The sequence below is a fragment of the Cordyceps javanica genome, chromosome 1 (genome assembly GCF_051103115.1).
Source record: "Cordyceps javanica chromosome 1, complete sequence".
Classification (NCBI taxonomy): Eukaryota; Fungi; Ascomycota; class Sordariomycetes; order Hypocreales; family Cordycipitaceae; genus Cordyceps; species Cordyceps javanica.
The window spans coordinates 1006159-1032286 of NC_139295.1; the positions used below are offsets into that span (position 1 = coordinate 1006159).

The window sequence follows — 26128 nt, forward strand, 5'->3', positions numbered from 1 at the left end:
TAGCCCATGTTCAGATCTCAAATCGGCCAAGTATACGGCCGTTACTTGATAATATTTCTGCATATCAACTAACGAGCAGGCACGCCAGCAGACGACAAGTACAAAGTTCAGCGCAGCGCAGTCAGCGGTCTCATGCCGTAAGTAACTATTAAAGTGTACTAAAGATGGTAGACAGGATCGGAGCTACGTGGCCCCTTCTGCGTAATTTGGCCGGCCCTTGAGGTAATCCGTAACACCAGGTATCATGTGGCTGTACCAAGCATGGTAGCCGTTCGGCGTAGCGAGATCCTTGGCAATCGCCACCTTGTCGTCGTCCTGGCCGCCGCTGATCCATTTCTCATCCAGCGCGCCGATGAACACATCGACCACGTCGGGGTACTTTAGACACCGGTAGCTCAGGCTGGAGCCGCAGCGGCGGCAGAATCCCCGAAACACACCCGGCGAGGACTCGTACTCTGCAAAGGCTGGTGCGTCTCGCAGATCAGGCGACAGGTTGGGCCGCGCAACGGCAATGAATTGGGCAACCAGCGAAGCCGTAAACTTGCGACACATTGTGCATTGGCACGCGCATGACTGGTTTTATCTTCAGTATTAGCAGAGCTTGGTTTGTGCGAGAGGGTACAAGACTGACGGTGGGAGGCCAGCGAAACTTGTCGCCAAAGTGGATTTCGAATCGGACGGACTCGCAGAGGCAACCTCCGGTCAATGTCGGGGCTTGACCAGGATCCATGGTGGTAGGATTTGATGGGGTGGTAAAGGCATTCTCAAAGGTAGGCACGAAGCGTGGTGGTGTATAGGCAACGGTGTTGGCCGAGTTAAAATAGCTGCCTTTGGCATGCCTGTTGGAGACGGTACTTGAACAGACCGGGCGCTCCACTAGATTCGCGATGCTGTTTACCCTCGGCAGATGAGTTCAGGCGAGTCAATCATCTCCGATACGCGATTCCGTTCGAGGCAGTCCCTCGACATTCGTTTCCCCGATGCTAGCCTTGGATCGCCTCGCTTGGCCGAATTAGGCTGCCAAGGCTCGTTATCTGAGTCGCTACGCAATCGAGTCGATCATCCCCCACGTTACGTTCTGCCGTTGTCAATCGTCAATCTCCGTTGCGCTAAGCTAGGATGGGCTGTTGATGCTCATTCAACTTGGTGGAGAAGGCCCCCCGTTGTGCACATCCTTTCAGTCGATTGCGCTCATTGCGATGGCTGATACGGCCGGCCTACTTACATGACAAGGTATACATTTTGAGGCAGTGCATTCGGATTAGAAATACAATAAGCAACTTAGTAGACTGAGTAGGCCTAGTCTAAACCCTAGACTGCAATGTTTGACACTTGCTTGGATACTACTCGAATCATCGACCAAAGGCAATGATGGTGTAATACTCTTTTGCCAACTAGCAAAGACACTATATAAACCCAGCAATAAGTCATGATAACTCAAATGCAATATCAATGTGAACTACATCTCACAAGTCTATTCCTGGTATCGGCATTCAACTCTATTTCAATTCTACATTCGTGTGCAGTATCTTATCGTCATGTCCGAGCTCCAATACTTTGCGTATCCTGGCAAAGGCCAAATGAACTTGAAAAGATTCGGCTACAACCAAGCTGTGCGCATCCACGACCGCATCGAATGCTCGGGCCAAGGTACGTGATGCTGACTCACAACTCTTTTCCTCGTTGGAACCCTCATTGATCTTTTCTTTTTTTTTTTGCTCTCTTATTTTCTAGGTGGCTGGGATCCGACGACGGGAATCTACAAGAAGGAGATCAACGAGCAGATTGATCAAGCGTTTGCCAATGTCGAGCTCAACTTGAAGAATGCGGGAGGCCAGGGCTGGTCGCAGGTCTACCGCATCGTTTCGTACCACGTCCCGATCAACGACGAGGCTCTCGAGGCCATGACGCGCAACCTGGACCGCTACATGCCGGGACACCGTCCGATCTGGACCGCGGTTGGGGTTACGAGACTGGCCGAAGACGATTTTAGGGTCGAGATTGAGGTTTCGGCGTATGATCCAAGGTAGCTTTGCACGCTGACCTGGTTGAGAGGGACATGTCAAAGCCAGATAGATGATATTATATTCAGTTATCCGGTAGACCATCGATTAATGTATTGAACCTGGCCACAAGAACAATCTCGTAACCTATCAGTTGTGTTCATGAGGGGTTTTTTTCTTCATCATCAAATGGTAATGATGGGTGCGCGGCCATGCGACTTCGTATTGATCTTGCACCAGATGATACCACAGGGCTGCATCTACTCACCCTAGCTCTCATGGCGTGCCCGAGATTTGCGCCTCAAGCTACCCAGCACTGTCTACATGGTATGAACCACTCCCGCAGCAGTTGAAAAGGTGGCGTTAAAGCGGCACCGCACCTTGGACCTTGTTGGGGTGCGGGTGGTCTCCGGACCAACCGGCCGAGCAGCTCGAATCGTCAGCCGCACCGGGGGCTGAGTAAAAATAGCACAACGCATTCCCTTTCAGCCGTTTTTGCCCAATGGCCGCCCGACAGGGCACACATCTACATTCTCAGTCTTTGGCCTTTATTTCCTGACCGTCCTGCAGGAAAGAGAGACGATATTCGGACCCTTTGGCACTACGCACCCAGGAGCGCACTGCTCGGATTGTCCATCGAGATCTGTTGGTGCGTGCCAGACTGTTCTCGGCGGCGGTGAAATGTATGTGGACTGTCAAGTTGAGCTGAACACCCGCAAGTCCCCTGCTTTGCACTGTTCTCAGCAACTTGTCTTTTCTCGCCGTCCTTGCTGGAATCGCAGCACCAGATAATGCGTTTCTCGTCATCATCCAACTACTGACTCTGTTCATGTAACAAGCCCAAGCTACAGGGTAGCGGCATCAACAGCACGTCGCTCGCTGATGCTAGGACCGTTTGACGGCCGACGGAAGCGCTCTCGCTGCCAGCGGTGTGCGGCGAGCCATCTCAAAGTATGTCATGCGTCTTCTGAAAAATAAAAATAGATTTTGTTCCGGTGCAGTTGCCTAATCGGGATGCATTGTCGCGACGCCACTGCGCTCCCAAGTGCCGAAGAGACTCGTTTCACTGATCACAAACTGGTAAATTATATAGTGCTCCGGCCAGACCCCCTGCACCAACTGCAGCCACAGGGGCAAGCCGTGCATCTACGTAGCAGCCACCGCCAGCAATGACGCGCCCATCATCATCCTTACCACCAGCAGCAGCAGCAGCAGGCCCAGTCGCCCGCCGGGCGCGAGGTCGGTGGTGGCCCGGCCGAGGAGGGCGGCGGCGGCGGCGGCGGCGGCTCCCCGGCCGAGCCCTGCCCTCGACGACGATCGGTACTTTTACTATTTTGACGTGTTTGCGCAGCGAAACAGTTTCAGCGGCAAGGACCACCTGTTCACCCAGGACGTGAAGCAGATGGCGGCGCTGCAGACGCTGCCGTACCTTCTCGACTCGATACGCGCGCTCGGAGCCGTCCAGGCGTCCAAGCTGGCGCCGCCGCCCGGAAAGGGCCACCACGCGGCCGACGCGTACACGAGCTACACGCTGTATTCGCAAGCCGTCGTCGGGTTGCGAAGGAGCCTTGACAGGCAGCAGGAGAGCATGTCCGATCCGGACCGGACAGCCCTCTTGTGGACGACCCTCTTCCTGGGCATGTTTGAGGTACGTAATGACGGCCCAACTACACACACCCCTGTGAAAGCCACATCTTTTTTTCTGACGCGCGAGAGCAGCTCATGTCGGACACGAGCGGGATGGGCTGGCTGCAGCACATGGTGCACGGCACCGCCAAGGGGTTAGCCGCCTCGGGCCCGTCCGTGTGCGCCACGCCGGCCGGGGCGCGCATGTTTCAGCAGGCAAGAATGTTCGAGGTTTGCCGGACGATTGTGTTCAACGATCGGTCGTTCCTGACGCGACCCGAGTGGCGCAAGGCCTCGCAGAATCTCTGGTCCGAGGGCTGCCTCGCGGATGAGTGGCGGCCGCTCGACTCGCTGGTGGACCTGATGCTTCTTTGCCCGGATCTACGATACAGGTACGTTGCACGACGACTACCGCGCATGCGGAAAAGAGGATGTATAGCTAACAGGGAGGCGGTGGTCGACAGGGCAAGCCGATTCTGCCTCGCCGAGGACGACAACCCTAGCGAGGGCGTGCCGGACGAAGCGCGCGACATTGCCAGCACAGGCATGGCGCTGCGTGAAGCACTGACGGCGTGGCACGAGGCCCATCTACCGCGGAACGGGGGCGCCGAGGGCGCGCCTACTGTTGTCGCGGGCGAAGACGAGTGCAGCCTGCTGACCAGGCTCTTCTGGGCCGCCATCAGCGTCTATCTGTCGGGCGAGTTTGACTACGAGATGCACCACTGGCGCCGCTTCGGGCTGGCAGTGCCGACGCTCGACCCGGAGACGGTGCGGCGGCACGTCGAGACCATTCTGACCCTCAGCGAGCACGCGCTTGACAAGAGCGGCCTGTCGCCGTTGCTCCTACTATTCCCGCTGCGAATCGCCGGGGCCCGCTCGGCGTGGGCATCCAAGGCTCAGCGAGCGCGGGTACTGCGCATCATGGATGGGATCGCGGACCGGTTCGCGGCCGGGCAGGCGATCCGCGAGGGACTAATAGATGCTTGGGTCAGTATGGGTGTGGTGGACATTTGAAGGATTTTTCCCCGATTCCGCTGGGGAGGTGTAGTAAAAGAAGCACCCGTCTTTCAAAGGCCATGTCGCTGGGCTGGGCTCGAAGGATGAGTCGAAGCCTACTCAGCATAGTCGTCTCGATAGGGTGGTATACATGTCATTGGTCAGATGAAGCACGCGCCTGAAACCAGCGTTGAAGATTCGTGTTCGTATTTGTCGGCAGTGGACAATGCCGAGGTGACGTGGCGCTAGTTATAGGTGAGCGGGATCGCAATTGTCAGATAGCCCAGGTTGTACGGCTACTGAGTAGATCATGGATATGCCCGAGTATCCTGGCGATTCATTCTGGCTATAAAGAATTGCAAGGGTAATTTCATTTCCTTGGATATCGGTTTGGTGCTGGTTGAGAATTGGCAGCGTAAGCACTTGCAAGCTCTCTCTCTGTAAGCTCTCTGGGGCAATGGGGCCAAAAGCTGATGGTTGTGCAAGTAGCTGCGGAAATTGCCGCGAAGCCAAAAGCAGCTACAAATCTAATTGCGAAAGCGAGAGCGAATACAATCTGCGTACAATTGATGAATGACCATCTCCGTCATGGTTGGCATCTTCCGCTCCGCTCCGGAAAGGCCGCCGCCCGGCGAACAGCCCCTGCGCAGGGTAAACGCTAAGCCACCCGTTGCCGCTGGGCATGACCTCACCACTGGGGCAACGTCATTGTCAGCCACAACCGGGGTTTCGAGGTTAGCAAGGAGTTTGACAGGCTACTGTGCATCGGTAGTGGAACGTGCCAAGCCAGGATGCATCGAGCTGAGGGTATGATGCAGGCGCGGGAGAGGAGGAGGAGAGGAGAGGTAAGGAGAGGCAAGGAGAGGTAAGGACAGATATCTTTTCTGAAATATAGAGGACTGTGGACTGGACAGGTATAAACTTGCTGCCTCATGAAATTATCAACAAGGCGCAAAGTATGGCTGTCGGGAGCCGATCAAAGCCCTATGTTCCTTTGGTGGCTCATGAGTGCCTTACTCGGTGCGGGCGGACGGCGAATCGGGTAGGAATCGCGCAGCCCTTTTTTCCCCTCCAGTTGTGGAAGAACTGGTCAGCTGGCTGGGGCTAATGATTCGTGCGAGACCAACTAGTCAAGTTGGTGAGTGGGCTGAGAACCGGGCATTAACAGGCAAACAGGTAAGCTCGCCCTTGAGGCGAGAAGCGGGAAACCTTGCTGGGTGGGTGTAGCGGGACTGGATCAGAGTGGACGGACAAGGGAAGTAGGTAGTCATGGAGAAGGACGCCGAGCGCTGGTGCTACGCCGCAACCGCAGGGGCCTGGGCACGAGTCGAACAAGGAGAAAAGCGCTTGGAAGGATGACAAGAGGACAAGAATAGATGCTAATGTCGCAGCTGGTGTTGCTGGCGTCGAGGATGGATGGATGGGAAACATTGGGAGAGAGACGGAGAGAGACGAGAAGCTTCAACGGGCCCACACAAATGATGATGTTGAAAAAAAAAAATTAAAAAAAAAATTAAAAAAAGGGAGAGAGAAAGAAACAGAAGATGACGTCAATCATTGCTCCCTATGGTTTTTGTTTCACACAGCTACCTAGGTAAGCAGCGGTACTCAGTAGTTCGCCTAATCTCTGTAACCAACTGTTGACCAACATGACACGTCGTGCAACAACGGATGTGACGCATTGAAAAGGCAAAGTAAAATAAATGAAAGAATAAGAAAATCCGATTGAAGCAAGGAAGTGATTGATTACATGGTTTTTCATCCACGATTTTCGCCGGCAATAAAAAAGTGTGCGCCTCTCCCTTGATCTCGTCGTAGGTGCCTAGGTAGGTACTAACAGAACGCATCGGGCCAGGAAAGCTCCCAAGCTCGTTAGCGCCCAACCAGCATCCACTGTAGCTCGCCGTAGCTGCCTGTAGCTCCCCCACTTGGCAGCTCTTGTCTGGGCTCTTTACGTCTTTTTAGGGGCCGAAAGGTAAGTACCAGTAGCTTGTTTGGGCGGCGCAGCAGCCGGAAAGTGAGCACAGCTAACCAAAAGAATTCAAAGGGCCATTTAGAAAAGAGAAAAAAAAAGAAAAAAGAAAAAAACCCTGCTTCCATCCTTGCGTCAGCGTTGCGCTCGCGCCGGCGGTGCCATTCCTGCCCACTCTCGTCCGACAGGCGCAGAATCCTCCCCCTCCACCCCCCCCTTGGTGTTTCCGTCATTCTACTACATTTGTACAGTTAAACCTTGTTCGCATTTCTATTCTTCTCTCTCTTTCTCTCCCCCCTTCATTCTTCTCGTCGTTTTGTACAAAAGCATCACTTGCTCGAACTCAGAGGCAACTCCTCCTGCACACAACAGCTCTACCATAGCAACCCGCAAACGCCCGCACCAGCACCAACCTCCCTACCTACAAAGCAACCGGAAAACAACAAGTCGCAATGGAAGGCATCTCCACGATTGTCCACGCCGTCCTGGTCCTGCTCCTCATCATCGAGCTGGGCCTGACTGCCTACCGTACGTAACTCGAGCTTCCCTTGTCTGCGCGCGAGCGAGCGAGCGCGCGCGCAAGCACAGACGAACGCAGATAACCTCCCCCTTCCGTTGCCCCTGCTCCTCCGAGCGCAATCGCATCGCGAGAAGCCCGCACCGCGCGACAAGCAACCGGCGCGCCGCCCGCAAAACCCTCTTGCCATCGAAAAAAAAAGAAGCCTTTACTAACGCGCTCCTCCTCCCCATTCGCAGTCGTCAGCCGCAGCGGTGGCAACGAGTCCCGCTTCAACTTTATGCTCTTCAACTCGCTCTGGACCCTCGTCATCATCGTCTACACCGGCCTCGTCAAGCGCGCCTTTTCCCGCCTCTACCACGCCATTGTCGGCCTCGCCCTGCTCGCCATCACGGCCATCTTCTGGTTCGCCGGCTCCATCGCCATCGCCGCCCGCATCCCCATCCGCTGCCACGGCTTCCACGACTGCCAGGTCGCCCAGGCCGCCACCGCCTTTGGCTTCTTCCTCTGGGCCATCACCACCGCCCTGGCCGTCATCGAGGGTCTCGGCTCCCGCGGCGGCTCGCGTGTCTAGAAGGACTCACGCTCCGCCACCCTCCCCCTCCCCCCGACAACGCGCACAAACAAATCGAGAAAGGCTGCTTGCCGGAGGCCCGCTCGACAATGGCCGCCAGACTGGCGTGCGCTTGATGCCCCTCGCCTCAGCCGCGTCACAGGCTTGCTATGCCGCTCGCAATCGCATCTTGTACGCCTGTACCTAGAATAATAATGATTGTACATGTTCTGTTGGGTCGGCCCGGAGTTGCTCTTCTCTTTTTTTTCCTTTGGCACCCTATGGGGCTGTTCTTGTTCTTCTTTCTCTTCTTGGCCTCTGGCTTTCTTCTTTCTACTTAATCGGGATTATACGCGCGAGATACCCTCGAGCCGCTGTCTATGCGATAACGCGAGTACGAGCTATTCTTTTTCTTTTTTGGATATATGCCCTGGGTTTGCGTGGGCAACGGTACGATACAGGGAGCGGATGGGTTGCTTTGGTTCATGGGAAAGGGGGGAAGGCGAGTCCATCTAATGAAGGAGGTCAATTGTGACATGACGAAATAAAGAAAAGACGACGCTTGATTTTGCCCTTCTCTCACTGAATTGGAACCTGAAGAAATGTGGAATGTTTGTGTATGATGGCGTTTTCTTGTTTACCATTTTATAAGTGGGATTCTGTGTACTAGAAGAAAAAAAAAAGAGAGGACAATATACTGTTGTTATAGCCCCGAAGCGACAGCACTTTCTTGGCAGATGCCTCGTATATCAGTACTGCTGAGCGTACTCGCAGCAAAAACCTCGGGGGGAGAGAGCTTTCTCTGCTCCGGGGATCAGACGTCCTGCGCAACCTCCCAGCTGTGGCCGGCCGGGTCCTGGAAGGAGGCGACGCGCTTCCCCCAGGGCTTCGTCTCCGGGCCGAGCAGGATGGCGACGCCGCGGTCGCGGAGGCGCGCGACCTCGGCGTCGACATCGGCCACCCAGACGGACAGCTGGCAGCGGCTGCCGGCGCCGGGCGGCGCGACGAAGCGGGCGCCGCCGACGAGCTCCGCCGCCGCGCCGACGAGGAGCAGGTTCAGGATGACGTTGTTGAAGCGCACCGCGCACGACTCGGCGTCCTCGAACAGCACCGCCGCGCCAAACACGCGCGTGTAAAAGTCCTTGGACGCGGCCAGGTCCTCGGTGAAGAGGGAGATGGCGGCTACCGTGCGCAGGGGGTTGTTGACGTCGGCCATTCTTCTTCTTGTTTTCCTTTTCTTTTCCTTTTCTTTTTTTGTGTTTTGACGTTGAGGAGGGGAGGGGATTGGGAGTTCTTGAAAACTGGGATAAAGACAATAGGGGAGGAAGTGCAGAAGAGAGAGGATATATGTATATCGATGCTCAGAGAATTGTGTTGTTTTAGCTACGCGATTAGAAAAATCTAGAATATGGGTGATTATATATACTTGCGACGCCTCAATGGCTCAAAAAGAGTCCGGACTAGTCCTTGTATCTTTCAGCTCGGCGAGGGTTTCTGGTGAAGCTGCAATTACCTATGGGAAAACACCACGGTCAGTGAGGGGCCCTCCGGCTTCTGCCTAGCCCAACTGCCTTAGTAGTGCGCCACCCAATGAACGTGCATTCACGCGTCGTACTTGAGTGCCTTGCAGAAATACTGCAATTTCATTGTAGAAAACCGTGAACAGACGGTAAAAGGAGAAGAAGAAGAAAACATATACAACAGCCCCATGTTTGCGGGTCGTCGTCGACTTGACTACGGACCTGGCCTGGTCGGTCGGTAGGTCAACTTTCAGCGGAGCAAAAACGCAGTGTGCCTGATGGAAGTCGGGGAGAAGTTGCTTTGCCAATCCTGCAAAAGACTTGAGCCGCCTGCTTTTTTTACGAACCGCTGCGCGGGTGAAGAAGCTCTCGGCGTATTGAAAAACACCCCCATCATAAGAACGACATGAACTGCATCTATTCTTCAGAATCACTGCTAGAGGAGGCAAGTGTTAGTCCCCCCTCATGCCTCCCCTCTGACAATTGACGACGCCATCTTCACTTCACAACTATAGGAAGCTGAGATATCTATCAGATGATTGGGCATCTCTGACATTTAAAGCAGCTCGGAATCTTGTGAGGGAGTGGGGGTGGGGGGGCGGTGTTATCCTGAGCTACATCCTATCATGGAAAGCAGTCTTTCTCTTCAATGTTCAACAACTGAGGCCCACGATACTCGCAGACCTCGAATCCTACTGACTCTGCAGAATACGAGGTATACATAAGTCTATATATAAGCCCTCGCTTTCCGCGAGGTCACGTCCTCTTGCCAGCGGCACACTCACACCAAAACGCTCGCCGCCAGCTCACGGGACTCGACAGCATACTCCTTCTTGGGGGGATAGTTTATTTTGAGGACTTCCTTGTCCGAGCTCTACTACGAGGGTTCGGTTGACATATGCGCTTCCTGCCTCCCCGGGATAGGGGATGCTTTTGGCCCCGTGTGTCTCCCGGTCCGTGTAGTTGCGCCGCCCACCCGCGGCGCGCGGGGAACGGGCGGTGGGGCCAAAGCCGGCAATGACACCAACAACCTCGACAACGAACAACCGAGGAGGGCCCTTACGCGGGACATTTTGATGAACCTCTTGTTTTTTCAACCTCTCACAACCTTTGAAACAGGGATTTTTTTTTCACATTCAACGAAAGAAAGCAACGTTGTTTGACAACAACTTGGCCAAAATTCGACTTCACCTCTGTCGTTTCCAAGGTTCCGATCAGAAGCCAGCTCTCTCGGCTTATTAGATCCCACCTACTTACTTCCTTTTGCCTCGGCACCTTGTGTGTGTGTTTTTGGGTCTTACCGGCCCCGAAACCAGCATCGCCAACGATACAGAGCAAACAGAGAAGAAGAAGACAAAAAGAAAACACACTTTGCCCATCCCACATTCTTACCTCTCTCTTCTTTCTGTATTCTCCCCGGCCATGGCGCCCACCACACCCGTCCAAATCACCGAGTACGTCTGGCCGCGGGCCACGGGCGAGTGGCTCGCCGCCGGCGGGACGCTCGCGCTGTACGCCGCCGGCGTCGCCTCGCGGTGGGCGGTGCCCGGCAGCGGGCTCTGGGCGCTGCTCGAGCGGTACTTTCCCGGCGGGCCCGAGACCTTCCTCTGGGTCGCGCGCAACGTCGTCTTCTGGCTGGCGGCCGCCCACGCCGCCGAGGTGCTGCTGTTTGACCGGCTGCGCCTGCGCCGGCACGGCGTCCCGCGCTGGTCCGCCGTCTGGTGGAAGTGGTCGCTGAGCGTCTTCGTCGAGGGCATCGGCGCGTGGGGGAGAGTCGGCAGGGTGATTGCGGAGAAGCAGGCGCTGCTCAAGACGAAGTAACAGGGGGCAAAGTTTGTCCGGGGAAAAGGCCGTTTTTGTGTGTATACGTATTCCAGGTAACACTATTCTTTTTTATTTAGTCTTGCTGCCAAATGAAGAAATGCAAATCAAGGACTGCAATGCTGCGTGTTTATTGCGGACGGCCAAGGTCAACCCAGTTTCATGTCGGCTAAATTTTGGTCGCTCATACGGTCTCTCTCTTGGCAGCCTACGAGCTGGCTATGCTATGAATAACCTCACTCGACGGCGGGATCGAGGTCCGGGAGACCGAATTTACAGGTCACTGACGTGTGTTTTTGCGAGAAGGTCACACATTTCTGGCCAGCGCTTGCAGCTTTATATGCCCCGGCATGGCTGTGAGCTGTCTCGTGCTTCGGACTGACGACGAGGAGAATATTGGCCGCGTTTGTCCGAGGTTGGTGTCCGCTCCGCCGTCTCGGTATTGGCAACAGCAATGCGGGTTGGCTTGGGCGGCGCCGGCGGCTGTTTGCCCCCTCCAAGTAGTGTTTCTCCCAGCGTATCAGTAAGATGATGGAAATGCGGGCTGCCAGGGCAGTGCCGATGTTGGTGAATATTGTTGGCTTGTTCAGGGTCCATGCTGGTGCGGTTCATGTTGGTGCGGTTCATGTTGGTGCTGTTTCTGCGTTATTGTTGTGCGTGCTCCCGCCACTGTTGATGCCATTTTTCTCTGTTAATCATCATGTTGATGAGGATGCTGCGATTGGCATTGGTGATTGTTCCGGCTGTTGAGTCATGGCGTGCTGTTGCGGAGTGTACGTGTTGGCAGTGATGCTTTCACAAATGCCGAGCAAACAGCGTGGAAGTGGGAGGATGGACGATGGCAACTCGGAGGCGTTTCGATTTTTCCCGTAGCAGGTCGCCCGAGTATTGCGTGTCAGTAAGTAATCCGTTTACTCGATCAACTCGCCTCCAGCTCCGATTCAAAAAATCTTGGTGTGCGTGGCGCCCGTATTGGGGCGGGTATAATGATACTGACATGGGATTACCTTGACAAGCTCGCTGGATAGAACAAGGTTTCGCGGCAGCAGCTGGCCGAGCTCCACTGTCCAGTTGACGTCACCTCAATTTCAATTGCAGGGTTTATTTGTATATTTGCTGGGGATAAGTACCTAGCTAGCTGCCTTGCATGCATCTTTACGTATACTCCGTACAAATTATGGTTATATTATTTCATGCTATTTGTTTATTTCATCTGTTTGTCTTGTTTTTTTCTGCTCTTTCGCTACATTGTTTACTCTCTTGACACTTTTCCCTTCCCTCTTTTCCTTTTTATTTATTTTTATTTATTGGCTCTTTTGTCCATGCGCAGTGCCGCTGCAGTCAAACGGTTTGCTTTGCGTCTTGCCCTCCTTCAAAGGGACGCCGCCCGCCGGAAGCCTTACCATGACAACTGCTCGGTGGTCTGGTAGTAGACGGGAAGGAGCGCTTTGAGACAATCATCTCGATGGTTATCAAATCGTCGATGAATAACAAAAAAGAAGTTGGCCCAGGCCGTCGGGACACATGCACACATGGTCTTGGCACCAAGAAGCAAAAAAAATAATAGCGCAGCTGAACAAGACTCGATGCAGCCAGCCAGCGGGTCAGCCAGTCACCAGCCAGTCACCAGCCAGTGCTGTTGTACTGAGTAGTAGGTACTCCGTACTCAGTACCTACCTTACCTTGCTTAGCACCTAGTTATAGTGGCTGCCTGCACTGAGGCTGCACGTCAACACCCACCATGCCACCCAGTCAAGTACCTTACCCGAGACCCATGTACGCGGTTGTCGAGATTCATTCGTTATGCGTTCCATGATTCTACGCGTATAATTCCCCATAATATAACCAGCATCATGACAAAATACGACCAATGCTTTTTTTTTCTTGCCCTGCAACAAGCCACGCACGGTTCGTCGTTGAGTGTGCCTGTTGTGCTTGGGTGCGTCCTGGCCAACCCACCCCCTGGTCCCAGGTCCCTGGTCCCTGGTCTCTCTCCCTCGCTCTGTCGCTCTCATCAACTCCCAGCCTCCCGGATAATATATGCACGAAATCCTCTACGACAAAAAAAAAGCCCACCTAGCCCCCCCCCCCCCAGCCATCTTTCTCAAGGTTATTCATTACGTGCGCGCCTCCCATGCAATCGCAACCGCCCGGTTTCTATTTACATTGTCTATTCTCTTCCTCCTTGCATCAAGATTCCCAAGTTGCGCCGCATTCCCGTCCGAGGTCATAAACGCCCCCAAGAAGGCCAACAACCGTTTATTATAGGCTCTTCATCGCAAGTCATTCTGCCTCTGACGAGATAGCCTCAGCTTGCGGCCCGCGCCGTATTGGCCTCCTTCTCCCCCCCACCAACCACTCACACACATCTCTGCCTGGTCAATACCAAAATCGCCCAAGATGATTTTCGCTTTGGTTTTTGTGTGCACGCGTATATCGCAAATCATCACCTTGGTACGTCTATTTCTCATTCAAAGTCCCGGCGCATCCATCGCAAAGCGTGGGGGCGCAAGCTGTCTAACTAAGTCGCTCGTCTTGCGACGACTGCCACCAATGCGCCCTCTCCGCTCCCCTCTCCCGGACCAGAACCAAATTATTTAAAAAAAAAAAGAAAAAGAAAAGGCCCTCCCGCTAACATCTCGTGCGCCGACAGATCATCATGATGGGCATGCTCTCCTGGTTCGTCGACAAGTTTGTCCAGGGCAACGTCCTCGCCCCGACCTCGATCCTCATCCTCTTCATCGTCTCCGTCCTCGCCCTCGCCTGGGCCCTCTTCACCCTCTTCAGCTACCACCGCTCCTCGGCCAACGCCTTCTTCGTCTCCGTCATCGACATCGCCATCGTCGGCGCCCTCATCGCCGGCATCTACTACCTGCGCAACATCCGCTTCGCCTCGTGCTCCGCCGACCCGGGCCCCAGCGGCCTCTGGACCAACCAGCTCGGCGGCAACTTTCGCGCCCTCGCCTGGAGCCCCTCGGGCCCCTGCAGCATGCTCAAGGCCGTCTGGGCCTTTGCCATCATGAACACCGTCTTCTTCGCCTGGACCGCCTTTGCCGCCTTCATGCACGGCGACCACTTCAGCGCCGCCGACGACCGCCGCGAGCGCAGGCGCCACCACCATCACCACTCCAGCCGGCACAGCCACCGCTCCCGCTCCCGCTCCAACGGCTCCCACTATAGCCGTCACAGCCACCACTCGCGTCGTGTGTACGTCTAGGCAGGAGACGAAGCAAGGGAAGAGGGGGAAAGAGGGCTCGACCCAAGGGTTGAAAGCAGGTTTCGTTCATGTTGATCATTTTTACACGCTCCCAAGTCGATCGAGTGCAGTACGTGCCACTACTGCTTTGCTAAGCGCTTCTTCTTGTTATTCAAAAGCCAAGCGCCAGGAGTAAGGGTCGAATATTGTTGGTTATTTTTTTTCTTGTTCAAATCTGGTCAAATTTTGGTACATTTTTCAGTACATTTTTGGTAGTATTTCCCTTTGTCTTTACGTCTCCATGTATGTCAAACCTGTATGATTTCAACGCTACACGAATATTACCGGCCAATCAGTACATGCGCTTTTAGTTTATTCCATCAAAGGTGTATTTTCAGTGACTCGCCTGTAGAGATTCGATTGTTTCTTTTAAATATATATATATATGTATGTATATGTATGTATATGTACCCCGTAAAACGAGAGTATTTTACATTACGTATCCCACCTGGCGCATCCCATCCACCCCCTAGCATGAGCAGCATAGTTCCAACCAATTACACGGAAGAGGGCGCTTGAATCTCGGCCCAGCGTTGGAAAGAGGCCATGAACAAGTTTAACCTTGCGTTTGCCAGCGTGGAACACGGCCTGGAGTTTCTGCGAGAGCGATTACTTGTATTGAATGAAGCAAGCCCTCTAGAAAAAAAATTGCACCTGGGCATCTAAATCTAAACCCTTGCCGTTCATATTGTCGAGATACTCTCTCGAACGTGGAGAAAAAGCTCGTATATGTTTATTCGTGCTGTCGTTTCAGGCACACCATAATGACTAGATGCCGATGCCGAAGCAGTTGGCATAAAAGGTGGCAGTGGCGCTCCAATCGGAAAAGACGCCGAGGACGCCCACCTGCTGCCAGAGGACATCGAGGACGGTGTAGACATCGCCGTCCGTCTTGAGGAGGTCTCTGACGCTGTTGTAGTAGAAGTCGCCGTCGGCCTTGATCTGGGCGACGGGCGGCGAGCGCTCCAGCGACCAGGTGATGATCTGGAGGCCGAGCTCCTTGGCCCTGACGGCGTACCGGCTGGGGACGATGCGGCCGCCGTCGGCCTCGACGAGGACGCCGAGCGGCGGCGCGACAATCTTGACGCCGTCCCGGGCGTACCCGGTGAGGTTCGCGATGGACGCCTCGACCGTCCCGGGCGCCGGCGAGTCCAGCAGGAAGACGGCCTGCCGGCCAAACGCGGGCTCGCGCGCGAGCAGGTACTGAATGTCCGAGTAGAGGAAGCTCTGCACGAAGACGTCGGCGGGTGCGACGCCGCCGGCCCGGAGCGTGTCGATGATTTGCTGCGCGAACATTTCCTGCGTGTAGTTGCCCTGGAAGGGCATGGGCACCATGGGCGTCTTGATCTCGGGGGTGAACTGGAGCCCCAGGGAGCGGACGAGCGTGACGTGCTCTTGCAGCGTCATGACCCGCGCGCAGCTGGCGTAGAGGTCGGAGCGCCAGGACGGGGTGCCGTGCAGGTAGTCGGCCGGCGTCGTGGCCGACGCGTTGAAGCCGTCCATCTTGGCGCACAGCGTCTTGTACTCGGCGAGGGTGATGTCGCTCGTGCAGCACTCGGCCGCCGCAGGCCGGCCGTCGGCCGCGGGGCGGAACGGCGTCCGGCACTTGGCGTTGAGCTCCGGCACGGCGACAATGTTGGTGGTCGTGTGCAGGTCGCACTGGCTGTGGCGGCAGACCAGCCCGCGGTCCTTGGTAAAGGTCACGTCGCACTCCTGGATGCCGGCGCCCATGCGCGCGCCCGCCAGGATGGACTCGCGCGACTCCTCGGGGATCAGCAGCGTGCCGCCGCCGCGGTGCCCGATCGACCACGTGCTCGGCTTCATGTCCATCTCGGTGCACGACGCGAGCTTCTTCTTGAGGGGGCCGGCAGAGAGGCTCTCGACGAGGTAGTAGGGGCGCGGGCCGAGCTCAATCTTCTTGATGGGCTGCACCGCCCACGGCGAACAGGGCGCGGCAGAGACCTGACCAACGGCCGCCAAGGCCGCCAGGAAGGTGTTGGTGACGTGCATGGTTGGTGAGAGTTGGTTATATATACTTTCGCCGCTGGGGGGGAGGTTGGACTGCTGCGACGGGAGGCAGGGCCGGTTTCTCGCTGTGGAAATCTCGAGGGCACACGGGGGAGGGCAACGGCTCAGCTACTTATTCCACGAGCGATCCACCGGTCTCGGCTCAACGGCGCACGCATGTTCATCATCTGGCAAGAGATGCAAGCGTGGATGCAACCAGCTCTGGCCCAGCCCCCGTGAGGTGGCTTCACAGCTTGGCGGCCCGGTCTAGCTTTGCGAATATAGTTTCGGTGGAACCATCAAGCAAGCGCAGGAGCCCTTCGGGTTACTTTCGGGCAGCAGAAGCCGATCCTATGGGGAATCGGACTCTGCTAAGCCCTCTTCCAAAATGCCCGCGGCGATGAATTTGTCTACCTGCCGACTTTCACTCCCTGTTCCCTTGTTACAAGTGGAACGCTGTGCGCAAGGACGCTGTCCTCCCCTGGGCCCTTGGACCTTGCTGGTTTCACCGACGTAGTCATTGATGTGAGCGGGCAGCGGCGTGTTGTTTGCCTTTTCTCTGTAATCTCCAGTTCCTGTTCTCGAAAAGTCAACTGATACAGGCTTCCCTCGGCACATGAACATCTGGCCTGGTGGCCCGCTTGTGGCTTGACCATATCGACCAAGTGTGCGTGGAGAGGTGGGACAATGGCTTCGGAGTGGCGGCAGCGTGTCTGAATTGCCGTCGATGATTTGCGGGCAACTAGATGTAGAATACATGATGTAATTACTCCCTCAACACCAACCCTGTTTAATCAACACGATAAGCTCGCGAAATTTACTACTCAAAATTAAGCTTGACGTTTCAATTTTCAGCTCATCCACGTGGTGTGCCAAGAATCGGTTTCCAAGAGTTGCAAAAAGACCTTTCGCAAAATGCATGTTGCATGTGGCCTCCTGACTCGATGTCTGATAAGTAAGTAGATCCTTGACTGTGTGCAGTCCCTTCAAAACGAGACTAGCTCGTAAAATGATACCTAGAATCAGTATAGAACTTTGCCTCGCACCCAGTCTTCCAGTCACAAGTCTTCACAGCTCATCCTTTCCACCGCCAGACAAATCCTGTAAAGCACGCACACCATGGACCGTCGCCGCCAGTCTTGTAAAGCCGGGCGCATCCTCGCCCAGACCCCATGCGAAAACCCCACCAAGCCTCATGGATCCCACCAGCTCCTTCATCTTCTGCTCAATGACCCCCACGGTGTCGAATGTCCACCAACGACGTTCACGCTCATCCCAGTATCCGTAGCTGCCGTCCTCAAAGTACTCGCCATCGCTAAGAGCCCTTGCAAATGACTCGGCGACTTCACTAGGCACCGTATCATGCCAACTGAAGGCAGCTGTTCTGCCAAGGTCTTCGCCCGTTTCCGGGTCTTCCAGTAACTGTGTTGGGCATCCTAGAACCTCCCCTTTCCTACATTCTTCTGTCATGACCCATTTGACATAGTATCCAAGTCCAAAGTTGGCCTTTGACCTGGGCAAACCTCGGTTGAGATATCGTTGCACGGATGCTCTCGAGTCCGCTATCCCACTATGGTGCTGTACTGCTGTATCTCGGCGATTGATGAGATCGTATGTCATAATATTGACAAAATCAACACTCTCCGCAATTTTTGGTACTGTGGCATCTGTAAATGCCATTAAGTCGCGCTCTAGTCCCGGCACGGCGATTGAAAGGATCTTGTCTCGCCCTAGCGTCTTTCTGATGGCTTGCAGGAGTAGTGGATAGGCGTCAATTTCCCATTCGCGCTGAGCATTGGGGACGGTCTTGTAGTCGTCACGATTGCCACTGTGACGTTGTTTAGTTGAACCTACAGCAGGATCAAGGGTCTTACCCAGGATATTCCCAATCTATGTCGACGCCATCTGCCCCTGTTGACTCTACCATCCGCTTCACGTTTTTAGCCCAGCGGCTCCGGCTCGCCCCATCTTGTGCGGCTTCTTCGAACCCTGCTGAGTCCCCCCATCCACCAATTGCCACCAACACCTTGGTGGTGGCCGGAAAGCTCTGGCGTACCTCTTTTACAGAAGTAAAGAGTGGAAAATCGGACTGTGAATCGATATTGAATGTCTCAGAGCGCATGAACGCGAGAATGACATGGGATATACCATCTCTGAGCTCTTTGTTTTCGGAAATGACATTGTGCTGCCTAGATTCTATTAATGCTGCACTGCTTCTCGGATGATGTCAAGCCCACCCAGTCAAATACATGATGCATCGCGGTGAGCCTGATGCCGCAGCCATAGTTAGTAGTATCTGAAGGTACATGAGCCACCATTGTGCTCCACACTTCCAAAGCATCCTGATTGCTTGCGTACTATTTGTTTCTGGTATTCATGTAGCGAAAAGGGCGACGGTTTTCGATTTTGCTAGATCTTGACTGATGGCTGCAAGTGCTGAATGAAGCTCGTTTGCTGGAAGGTGGCACCACAGTGCTCGGTTAAAACACACTGTATTCACACAGTACAGCGGCCCGCAGCGAAGGTCGGCTGTTGAAAAAAAAAGCTGGCAAGGCAAGCAAGCAGCAACTCCCACTATGCTATGAGCAGCAAACCTTCCAATTGCCGTCATAATCACGAGTTCACGCCTAGGAATTCGTATCTAGGTGTTTTGACTTGAGGAACTTTCTGTAATACCATTTTCGTCATGTTTGAGAACCTCTGTACGCTGCCGCTCCACGCGGATGTGTTTGCGACTGCGCTACATCCCTCTGAGCCGTTGCTCACTGTTGGGCTCTCGAATGGCCATGTACAGACGTTTCGCTTGCCGCCCAGCTCTTCGACTGACGAAAGCGAAGACGGGGATACCAGTGTACTAAGCGATGGAAAAGGATACCTAGAAACAAAGTGGGAAACTCGGCGGCACAAGGGAAGCTGTCGCTGTCTGGCATGCTCCCACGATGGCAGTGGTATGTCTTCGAAGAGCTAGAGGCCGAAAGATATCCGACTGACTGATTGATGCAGCCATATACTCGGCCGGTACGGACGCAATCGTTAAACACTTTGACCCTGAGAACGGTAAAGTCATTTCCAAAATGGCAATCCCGACCACAACCACACAGGCCGATGCGCCGACGTTGCTGCATGTGCTAAACCCGCAAAGTTTGCTGTTGGGAACCGACTCCGGTGCACTTCACATTGTCGATCTTCGCGATGGCCATCCCGGCAAGAAGCCAGCACAGACTCACTTCCCTCACGCTGACTATGTATCGTCCATCACACCGCTACCGCCGACGGAAGAGAGCACAAGTGGTTTCTCCAAACAATGGGTCAGCACTGGGGGGACAACACTGGCGGTTACGGATGTGCGTCGTGGCGTGCTCGTCCGAAGCGAGGACCAAGAGGACGAGCTGTTGGGCGCTTGCTTCGTGCATGGTCTGGGTCCGAAGAAGATGAGAGGCAACGGAATGATGGCGATTGGTTCTGGCTCGGGCATTTTGACACTTTGGGACAAAGGCTCCTGGGACGACCAGCAGGAACGGATCATTGTTGACGGTGGTAAAGGCGGCGGTGAGAGCATCGACTGCGTTGTTGCGGTCCCGAAAGAACTCGGCCTGGGGCAAAAGGTTGTCTGCGGCGTCGGCGACGGCAGCCTAAGAGTGGTGAATCTCGTCAGCCGTGAGGTTGACCGGTCAATCAACCTGAGACACGACGACCTGGATGCCGTGGTGTCGCTGTCGTTTGATTGCGAGAACCGACTAATCAGCGCTGGTGGCCGAACTGTCAAGGTCTGGGAGGAGTTGTCAGAGCTGCAAGCAGGCAAGAATGGAGACGATGGCCAAGAAGAAGAGGGTGACGATGACGATGATGATGACGGCGACGACGACGACGACGACGATGACGAGGCCACGGGCAAGACGCAGTCCTCGAAAAGAGCAGCTGAAAGCGAGAGCGATGATGATGAGGACGACAGTGACGATGAGGATGGTGTAGAGGAGATGAAGCAGCGCGCAAAGCGGCGCAAAGAGATGAAGAACAGCAAGCTTGGACCCATGGGGGCGCATGGCATTATGGGCTTTAGTGGCCTAGACTAAAATGGGAAAAGTTGTTGCTACGTTGGATGCTTTTAACAATAGAGACGATACCACGGCGCTATACGGACGATAGACTGCTTCTTTTCTTTCTTTGACAAGAGTTCAGATTTCGGTTCTTTGCATTTGCCGCCACTGTATATGATGTACTGAGGATATTTAGAAAGGAAAATAGTAGGACTGGCTCTTGAACATGAGAACACAATAACAAAAATCGGCGCGTATGTTTTTTAATACCGAAGCTCCAGCGCTATTCAGAAACAGGTGACCAAGTGAGACAGAAGAAATCATACTGAGAAGGAAAAGAAAAAAAAGGAAACGGGGAATAGAGCCGTTATATTCCCGGTAGTTGCATAAAGCTCCATTTGGCGGAAGGGCTTTGGGCCTCATCTGCTGAGCGTGATTGACGACTGGTGGTATTGGCGGGAATGAAGACGCGTTTGGGGACAGAGGCTGTGAGTTCCTCGTCGTATATGATGACGGCGGGTTTGACTCGCTGCTTTGCATCTCGACTGGCGACGCTCACAACACTGTGTCTGGAGCTGTGCTTGCTGCCGCTCGTGCGGCTCCTGCCATCGCTGGGAGGGCTGCCGATGCTGTGGCGGCTGCTGCTGGGACGTCGCGAAGCAGCAGCGCTGGCGGCGCCGCCGTCGGGCTGACCGGTGGAGATGGGGACGTCGCAGTCGAACAGGTGGAGGACTTCGGAGCCGCTGTAGGTGGTGGGGATGCAGATGTGAGGTATGGCTTTGCGGATGCTGACGGCGCGGGCGAGGCCGACGGCGGAGGAGCCGCCGACGCTGATGACGCAGTCCCGCTCCGTCACCCGCTCGACGGCGTCGTCGACGAGCTGGGCCTTGACGTTGACGACGGCGGAATCGAGGATGCGCGAGTCAAGGTTGGGGATGAGGGCCTGGATGTGGCGGGCGGTGGCCATGCGCGAGGGGCTGGCGACGATGAGCGGCGACGTCAGGTGCAGGCGGCCGAGCTCCGTGGGAAGGCGGACAATGGTGCCGGGACCGTAGACGATGCGGGAGGGCGGCGTGGGAAAGGATGATGATGGCGGCGGTGGCGGTAGTAGGGATGGAGAGGGCGACTTGCTGTGCGTCCGTCTGGATTCCCGGTCGCTCCTAACCGCCCGCCGGCTGGAAGAGGAAGACTTTCTCGACACGCGGCCGGGCGAGGCGGCCGACGATGAGAGGACGCTGCCCGGCGGCGGCGCCACCACGCAGCTGGTAGCAGCACGGCTGGCAGGGCTGGTCGCCGTCGCCACCGTGGGTGACATGGTATTCATGGCTCAGCCAGCTGCGGCACTCCATCTGGCCTCACTCTGGCTGCAACGGGAAAAGGGGGGGGAAGCGTAGATGGGATACGAAGAATGATGGCGATGAAAAAAACCGGTATGAGCGTCTACGAATGAGACAAAAACAGGCGAGGGTTGTGTGGGTGAAGATGAGGATTCTGGTGGTGACGTGGGTTGAAGATGGAGGAGTGGAAACGTCGGTTGCTTCGTTGTGCTGAATCCAAGGCACACTGGTTGGCACGCCCACAATGACGTTTGATTCCAGTTGTGCAAATGACAGCAATAGAGAAGAAGGATGCAAATGATGTAGTACAGGGCACACTGTCTGGCAGATGTATTGAGAGACAATCAGTGTTGGTGGGTGGTGGTGGTGGAGGTGCTGGCGGTGGTGGCGAAAGGGGAAATACTTTGAGTAGTTCCTTGACAGGGTTGTATGGGGAAGTGGCGAATTGGCGGAAAAAGCCCCATGGCGAAAGGGCAAAACGGTAAAAGTCAGATGGGCATTTGCTGCATGGGCGTTTTTTTTTTCTTTCCCTGTGGAGGGGAGAGGGGACACTAGGCGCACTAACAGCGGAGACAGGGTGCCTAGGTAGCTAGGAACGCCCAAAACGCCGCACCAAATTCAGTGGAGGGAGCCGCTGTACATCGTACCTAGGGCCATTCAAGGCCACTGCAGGCCATCAAAGACCACTAAAGGTCACTGTGCTCCGGACTCTGCAGGCCACTGCCAAGTCCACCATAAGCCCGGGGCTTCTGCTCCGGGCCGGCGCTAGCCATGGACTAGGAGGTGGTGGTGGTCAAGCGTTGCAACAAGTTTGATGCGCAAAAAAGGAAAGCGGACGGGAAACCCTGGCTGATTATTTCCTTGCCGGGGACTTGTGCTTGGTTAGGTACTTTCCTAAAAAGGAAAGAAATCATTACATTTGCATAGTGCTGTGAAATAAAAGCTCAACAAGTTTGGCTTGACATGACTGACATGGTACTTGAGAACCCTCCCAGCTCCCTCCCTGCCCGAGGAGTTGGAAGTAAGTATAGCGTGAGGCGCGAGTCGCACCGGCGCGGAAAGAAATGCGTGCTCCCTCTTGCTCTCGATGAATCCTGCTCCGTTCAAGCTCCTTTGTTACCTGTAATACCTACGTCATGACAAGGGATCAGACAACATGGCGGGGTCGCTTGACTGGTGGCGCTCTGCTAACTAGTTGACTAATTGGTTGGTCGTGGTCCGACGCTGCCCTTGCAACGGTCCCCATGTGGGCGAGGAATCCGTTTCCTTTTTGCTCGTCAACGACATCATAGACCAGTCTTGAACGGTCCCGTCGCGATCTACTCGGTTTTCTACAAATCTACAAATCTTATCCAAATCTACGAATCTTACGCCGCTCAGCACGCGCGGCCGACAACGGTAACGCCCGCCAGCCTTCCCTCAGCGTCAGACACATATATGCCCAGATGGCCAGGTTTTTGTACTCGCTCACAGATAACTGGCTTATAAGTAAGATATCTACATAATTTAAACGCTTTACTAAATTGAGTAAGGAGCTCTATAGAAATCCTAATAATATTTTTACAACTTTTTAATACCTTTACTTATCCTGTTCATTTTCGTACATAATTTCCAACAATTGTTCTTCGTCATTGACCTCTCCCTCAAGCGCAATTGAGGGACCAGGCCGGCAAAAGTACATCCCTTCAAATTCCTCAGGATAAAACCCAGCGTATTCCCAATCAATAATGGCGTTAACTTTTAATGTTTCTGGGTTAACAATTACATTATGCGTAGATAAATCATTATGGCAGAAAACCAGATCTTTGACTTCTCTTGGCTTCATTACCCACTTCACACGGATAGGGTGTTTAAGTAGTCGATATGGCGGAATAACCTATACAAGTCAGTGTAAATGGTAAAAGGAGACAAGTGGCATAGAAGTAGAAGGAGCTTACCAGTCCGGAAGGACCTCCCCAGACGTTAGACTTGAGACTTCGTAAAGTCGTAATATGGACCTTTAACTCGGCCTCGACAACCTTGCGTTTCTCTGGTTCAAGATCGGCCATGGGGACCCCATCAATATATTCCGTGATTAAATAAACAGCCCCGTCATCCTCGAAGCATGCGTATAATTTTGGTACTGGAATATCCGTATTTTCAGTGATAAATCGCAAGGCAGCAGCCTCATTCAATAGACGCTCGTTACCAAGGCGAGGAATACATAGGTGGCCTTGGAAAGGGCTATGCTGCCATTCGTGCGGGCGTAGGCTGCGCTTGACATGCGAGCCATCAATATGGAAGTACTTTCGCTCTGTTGTAATGTTGACACAGTCTTTTTCACGTCGATCATTAAGCATAGAATTTGTAACCGGGGACATCGCGGTAGAGTACGAGGTTTGATTTGTTGGAAGGCGAACGAGAGAGATGTTGAAAGAGGAGAAACAGTGACGGACGCCTTCACCTTGGATCTAGATGGGAGTGCAATAAGCGGGGTACTCGCAGGCGGGGCACGGCTCTTCTTAATAAACGGTACAATGCTGCAAACGATGCAAACCAAGATGGAAGTGCTGGCGCTGACATGTGGCACTTCATTTCCAACGTTGAGGCGACGTTCAAACGGCCTTTAAGAACTTGGGGTCCTATTTAGCGTGCGGCAGTGGCCGTAGCATGAATTCTATTACGCCACTTGACAGCGGAAACTTGAAAATAGATGTTCCCTGCCAGACATACACCCTACTACTGTGGTGAGGGAATCGCTGCTCCCAAAGAGAGGAGGTGAAAGGGACGCTCTCGTAGCAAGATCGTCTTGTTCCGCGATAGCGTCCTGGTCCCTGGCACTACAACGGGCCCGATCGGGAGCGGGGTCGATGCAGGGGATCTGCCACGGGGCATCAATCTCCATTCGCAGGCATGCAGGGCGACACCTTTTTATTTCAAAGTCTGGGGCTGAAAGAGTTTCAGGTGCAAAGCTATCGATTCCATGGGGGAGTTGGGGAGCCACAAATAGGGTTGCTGCGAAATGCAAGCTGAAATTGGGGTAAACAAGAGCAAAGTTGCGTAGGTTTCGCCATGGCGAATGGTAAAGGAATGCTTAAGCCGGACTGGCGGGAGGGGAGGAAACCAAGTGCCATGCAAGTACTTGTAAGAGATTTCGTGGTTTAAAAATGATGTTGAAAAAAAACTCGTCTACAATCTATATATCAAACAAATCCGCAAGGCTATTAATGTAGTCCGTGCTATAAGGTACCTTGAGCAGAAGTACCCAGGAAAGGAAACTGCCGGGGACCAACAAGCTGTCTATTTCACAGGCCTGAAAAAGCCACGAGAGATTCGCGATGCAGAGGGCCAATCATTCGCAGGAAATCGTTGCTTGGCATCTCTGCAGTCCTATTCGACGCCTCTAGTGCTGGGAAAAATCCCCCTGTGCCTAAAATGTCGTGATTTTCAGACACCGCCCCCTTTGCGTACAGTGTTCTTACCATTCTCGTGCGCAGACTCCCATGCCCTCTGTCGATTGCCTCAATCATGTGTCCGGTGCCGAGCTTCCATCCCATCGGGGGTAGGCAGCTTCCGTAGAAGCGATACAAAGAATGGATATATCAACATGCACCAGAAACCCCGAGCCAGAAACTGCGCTGTCCAGAGCACCAAAAAAAGGCTGCCACGCCAAGTTACTCTATTCGGTGCTTCACTAGTGAGGAGCATGGCGGCGGTACCGAGGCCGGAGCCAACAGTCATTGTCGGGATGGCACCAGGCATGATCAACTCTGGCCAATTCGGGATGCAAAATTCGGGTGCTCGCAACGCTGATCTCGCGAGTTTTTGTGCATAACCATCCTCCAGCGAACCCGGCAATGCCTAGCAACTTATACGGAAGACACCGGCAACAGACCGGTTGGGACGACGCGAACTCGTAAAAGTTTGTTGCCGTAACTAGTACGTCGAGAGCAGACGTGATATTCTCAGCACTCCGTGTTGGATTCCCTCCCGGAGTCTGATCTCTCTTGGCGCAAAGTTCAGATAGAGTACCGAGAACTGGAGTCGTATCTCAGCTGATGAGCCGTCTCCCTCCCGCGTGGGGAGCCCTCCTATCGCTTCCCACTGAGTAGGGTAGCGGGAAGTCAAAAGAAGAAGCATTACCCCAGGTTTCGTTGTCAGCGCACTAACGTCCCGCCATTCAGCATCGCGTTGACTCCTGTCAGGGCTCCTCCCCCTGCGACAGCAGAAACAACCCCAACCCTGCTTGGCTCAGAGTGCTAGCGTGGGAACCGCTGGATCTCGTGGGGGGAGCGGACTGAAATTGGCCTCCGTCTACGATGACAACGCACAGTCCCTGATTACTGGATGGCAAAAGATTGTGCCCAAGCTTCTCAAAAGGGGAGATGAAGCAATCGTCTCTGTTGGCGGCAAGGCGATTCGACACTTGCAAATTGCTTTTCTGATGCCAATAAAGCGGCACGGTTCGGCAACTAGTACTGGCCGAAAAGCCCGCAAGAACTCG

The 26128-nt window shown here is 54.3% G+C and overlaps 10 protein-coding genes across 10 annotated transcripts; 5 read left to right on the forward strand and 5 right to left on the reverse strand.

Moving 5' to 3' along the window:
- Positions 1 to 183: 183 nt before the first annotated feature.
- Positions 184 to 730, reverse strand: V2A60_000308 (Mss4-like protein; the record flags this gene model as incomplete). The annotated part of the gene is made up of 2 exons (XM_083251679.1): positions 184 to 573; positions 632 to 730. 2 exons carry the CDS (start codon positions 728 to 730, stop codon positions 184 to 186), a joined length of 489 nt encoding a protein of 162 aa, XP_083107805.1.
- Positions 731 to 1538: 808 nt separating this feature from the next.
- V2A60_000309 (RidA family protein) lies at positions 1539 to 4643 on the forward strand (the record flags this gene model as incomplete). The annotated part of the gene is made up of 5 exons (XM_083251680.1): positions 1539 to 1650; positions 1735 to 2014; positions 3135 to 3651; positions 3723 to 4021; positions 4094 to 4643. The coding sequence occupies 5 exons, from the start codon at positions 1539 to 1541 to the stop codon at positions 4641 to 4643; spliced, it is 1758 nt and encodes a 585-aa protein (XP_083107806.1).
- A 2406-nt stretch (positions 4644 to 7049) lies between these two features.
- On the forward strand, positions 7050 to 7688 carry V2A60_000310 (MARVEL domain-containing protein; the record flags this gene model as incomplete). Its single annotated transcript, XM_083251681.1, has 2 exons — positions 7050 to 7125; positions 7354 to 7688. 2 exons carry the CDS (start codon positions 7050 to 7052, stop codon positions 7686 to 7688), a joined length of 411 nt encoding a protein of 136 aa, XP_083107807.1.
- Positions 7689 to 8481: 793 nt separating this feature from the next.
- On the reverse strand, positions 8482 to 8883 carry V2A60_000311 (VOC family protein; the record flags this gene model as incomplete). The annotated part of the gene is made up of 1 exon (XM_083251682.1): positions 8482 to 8883. The coding sequence occupies one exon, from the start codon at positions 8881 to 8883 to the stop codon at positions 8482 to 8484; it is 402 nt and encodes a 133-aa protein (XP_083107808.1).
- A 1726-nt stretch (positions 8884 to 10609) lies between these two features.
- V2A60_000312 (uncharacterized protein) lies at positions 10610 to 11008 on the forward strand (the record flags this gene model as incomplete). Its single annotated transcript, XM_083251683.1, has 1 exon — positions 10610 to 11008. One exon carries the CDS (start codon positions 10610 to 10612, stop codon positions 11006 to 11008), a length of 399 nt encoding a protein of 132 aa, XP_083107809.1.
- Positions 11009 to 13667: 2659 nt separating this feature from the next.
- On the forward strand, positions 13668 to 14225 carry V2A60_000313 (uncharacterized protein; the record flags this gene model as incomplete). The annotated part of the gene is made up of 1 exon (XM_083251684.1): positions 13668 to 14225. One exon carries the CDS (start codon positions 13668 to 13670, stop codon positions 14223 to 14225), a length of 558 nt encoding a protein of 185 aa, XP_083107810.1.
- An 807-nt stretch (positions 14226 to 15032) lies between these two features.
- Positions 15033 to 16274, reverse strand: V2A60_000314 (PLC-like phosphodiesterase; the record flags this gene model as incomplete). Its single annotated transcript, XM_083251685.1, has 1 exon — positions 15033 to 16274. The coding sequence occupies one exon, from the start codon at positions 16272 to 16274 to the stop codon at positions 15033 to 15035; it is 1242 nt and encodes a 413-aa protein (XP_083107811.1).
- A 1065-nt stretch (positions 16275 to 17339) lies between these two features.
- V2A60_000315 (glycoside hydrolase superfamily) lies at positions 17340 to 18529 on the reverse strand (the record flags this gene model as incomplete). The annotated part of the gene is made up of 3 exons (XM_083251686.1): positions 17340 to 18099; positions 18146 to 18456; positions 18521 to 18529. The coding sequence occupies 3 exons, from the start codon at positions 18527 to 18529 to the stop codon at positions 17340 to 17342; spliced, it is 1080 nt and encodes a 359-aa protein (XP_083107812.1).
- Positions 18530 to 18957: 428 nt separating this feature from the next.
- Positions 18958 to 20344, forward strand: V2A60_000316 (WD40-repeat-containing domain protein; the record flags this gene model as incomplete). The annotated part of the gene is made up of 2 exons (XM_083251687.1): positions 18958 to 19219; positions 19275 to 20344. 2 exons carry the CDS (start codon positions 18958 to 18960, stop codon positions 20342 to 20344), a joined length of 1332 nt encoding a protein of 443 aa, XP_083107813.1.
- Positions 20345 to 20675: 331 nt separating this feature from the next.
- On the reverse strand, positions 20676 to 21623 carry V2A60_000317 (uncharacterized protein; the record flags this gene model as incomplete). The annotated part of the gene is made up of 1 exon (XM_083251688.1): positions 20676 to 21623. The coding sequence occupies one exon, from the start codon at positions 21621 to 21623 to the stop codon at positions 20676 to 20678; it is 948 nt and encodes a 315-aa protein (XP_083107814.1).
- Positions 21624 to 26128: the final 4505 nt, after the last annotated feature.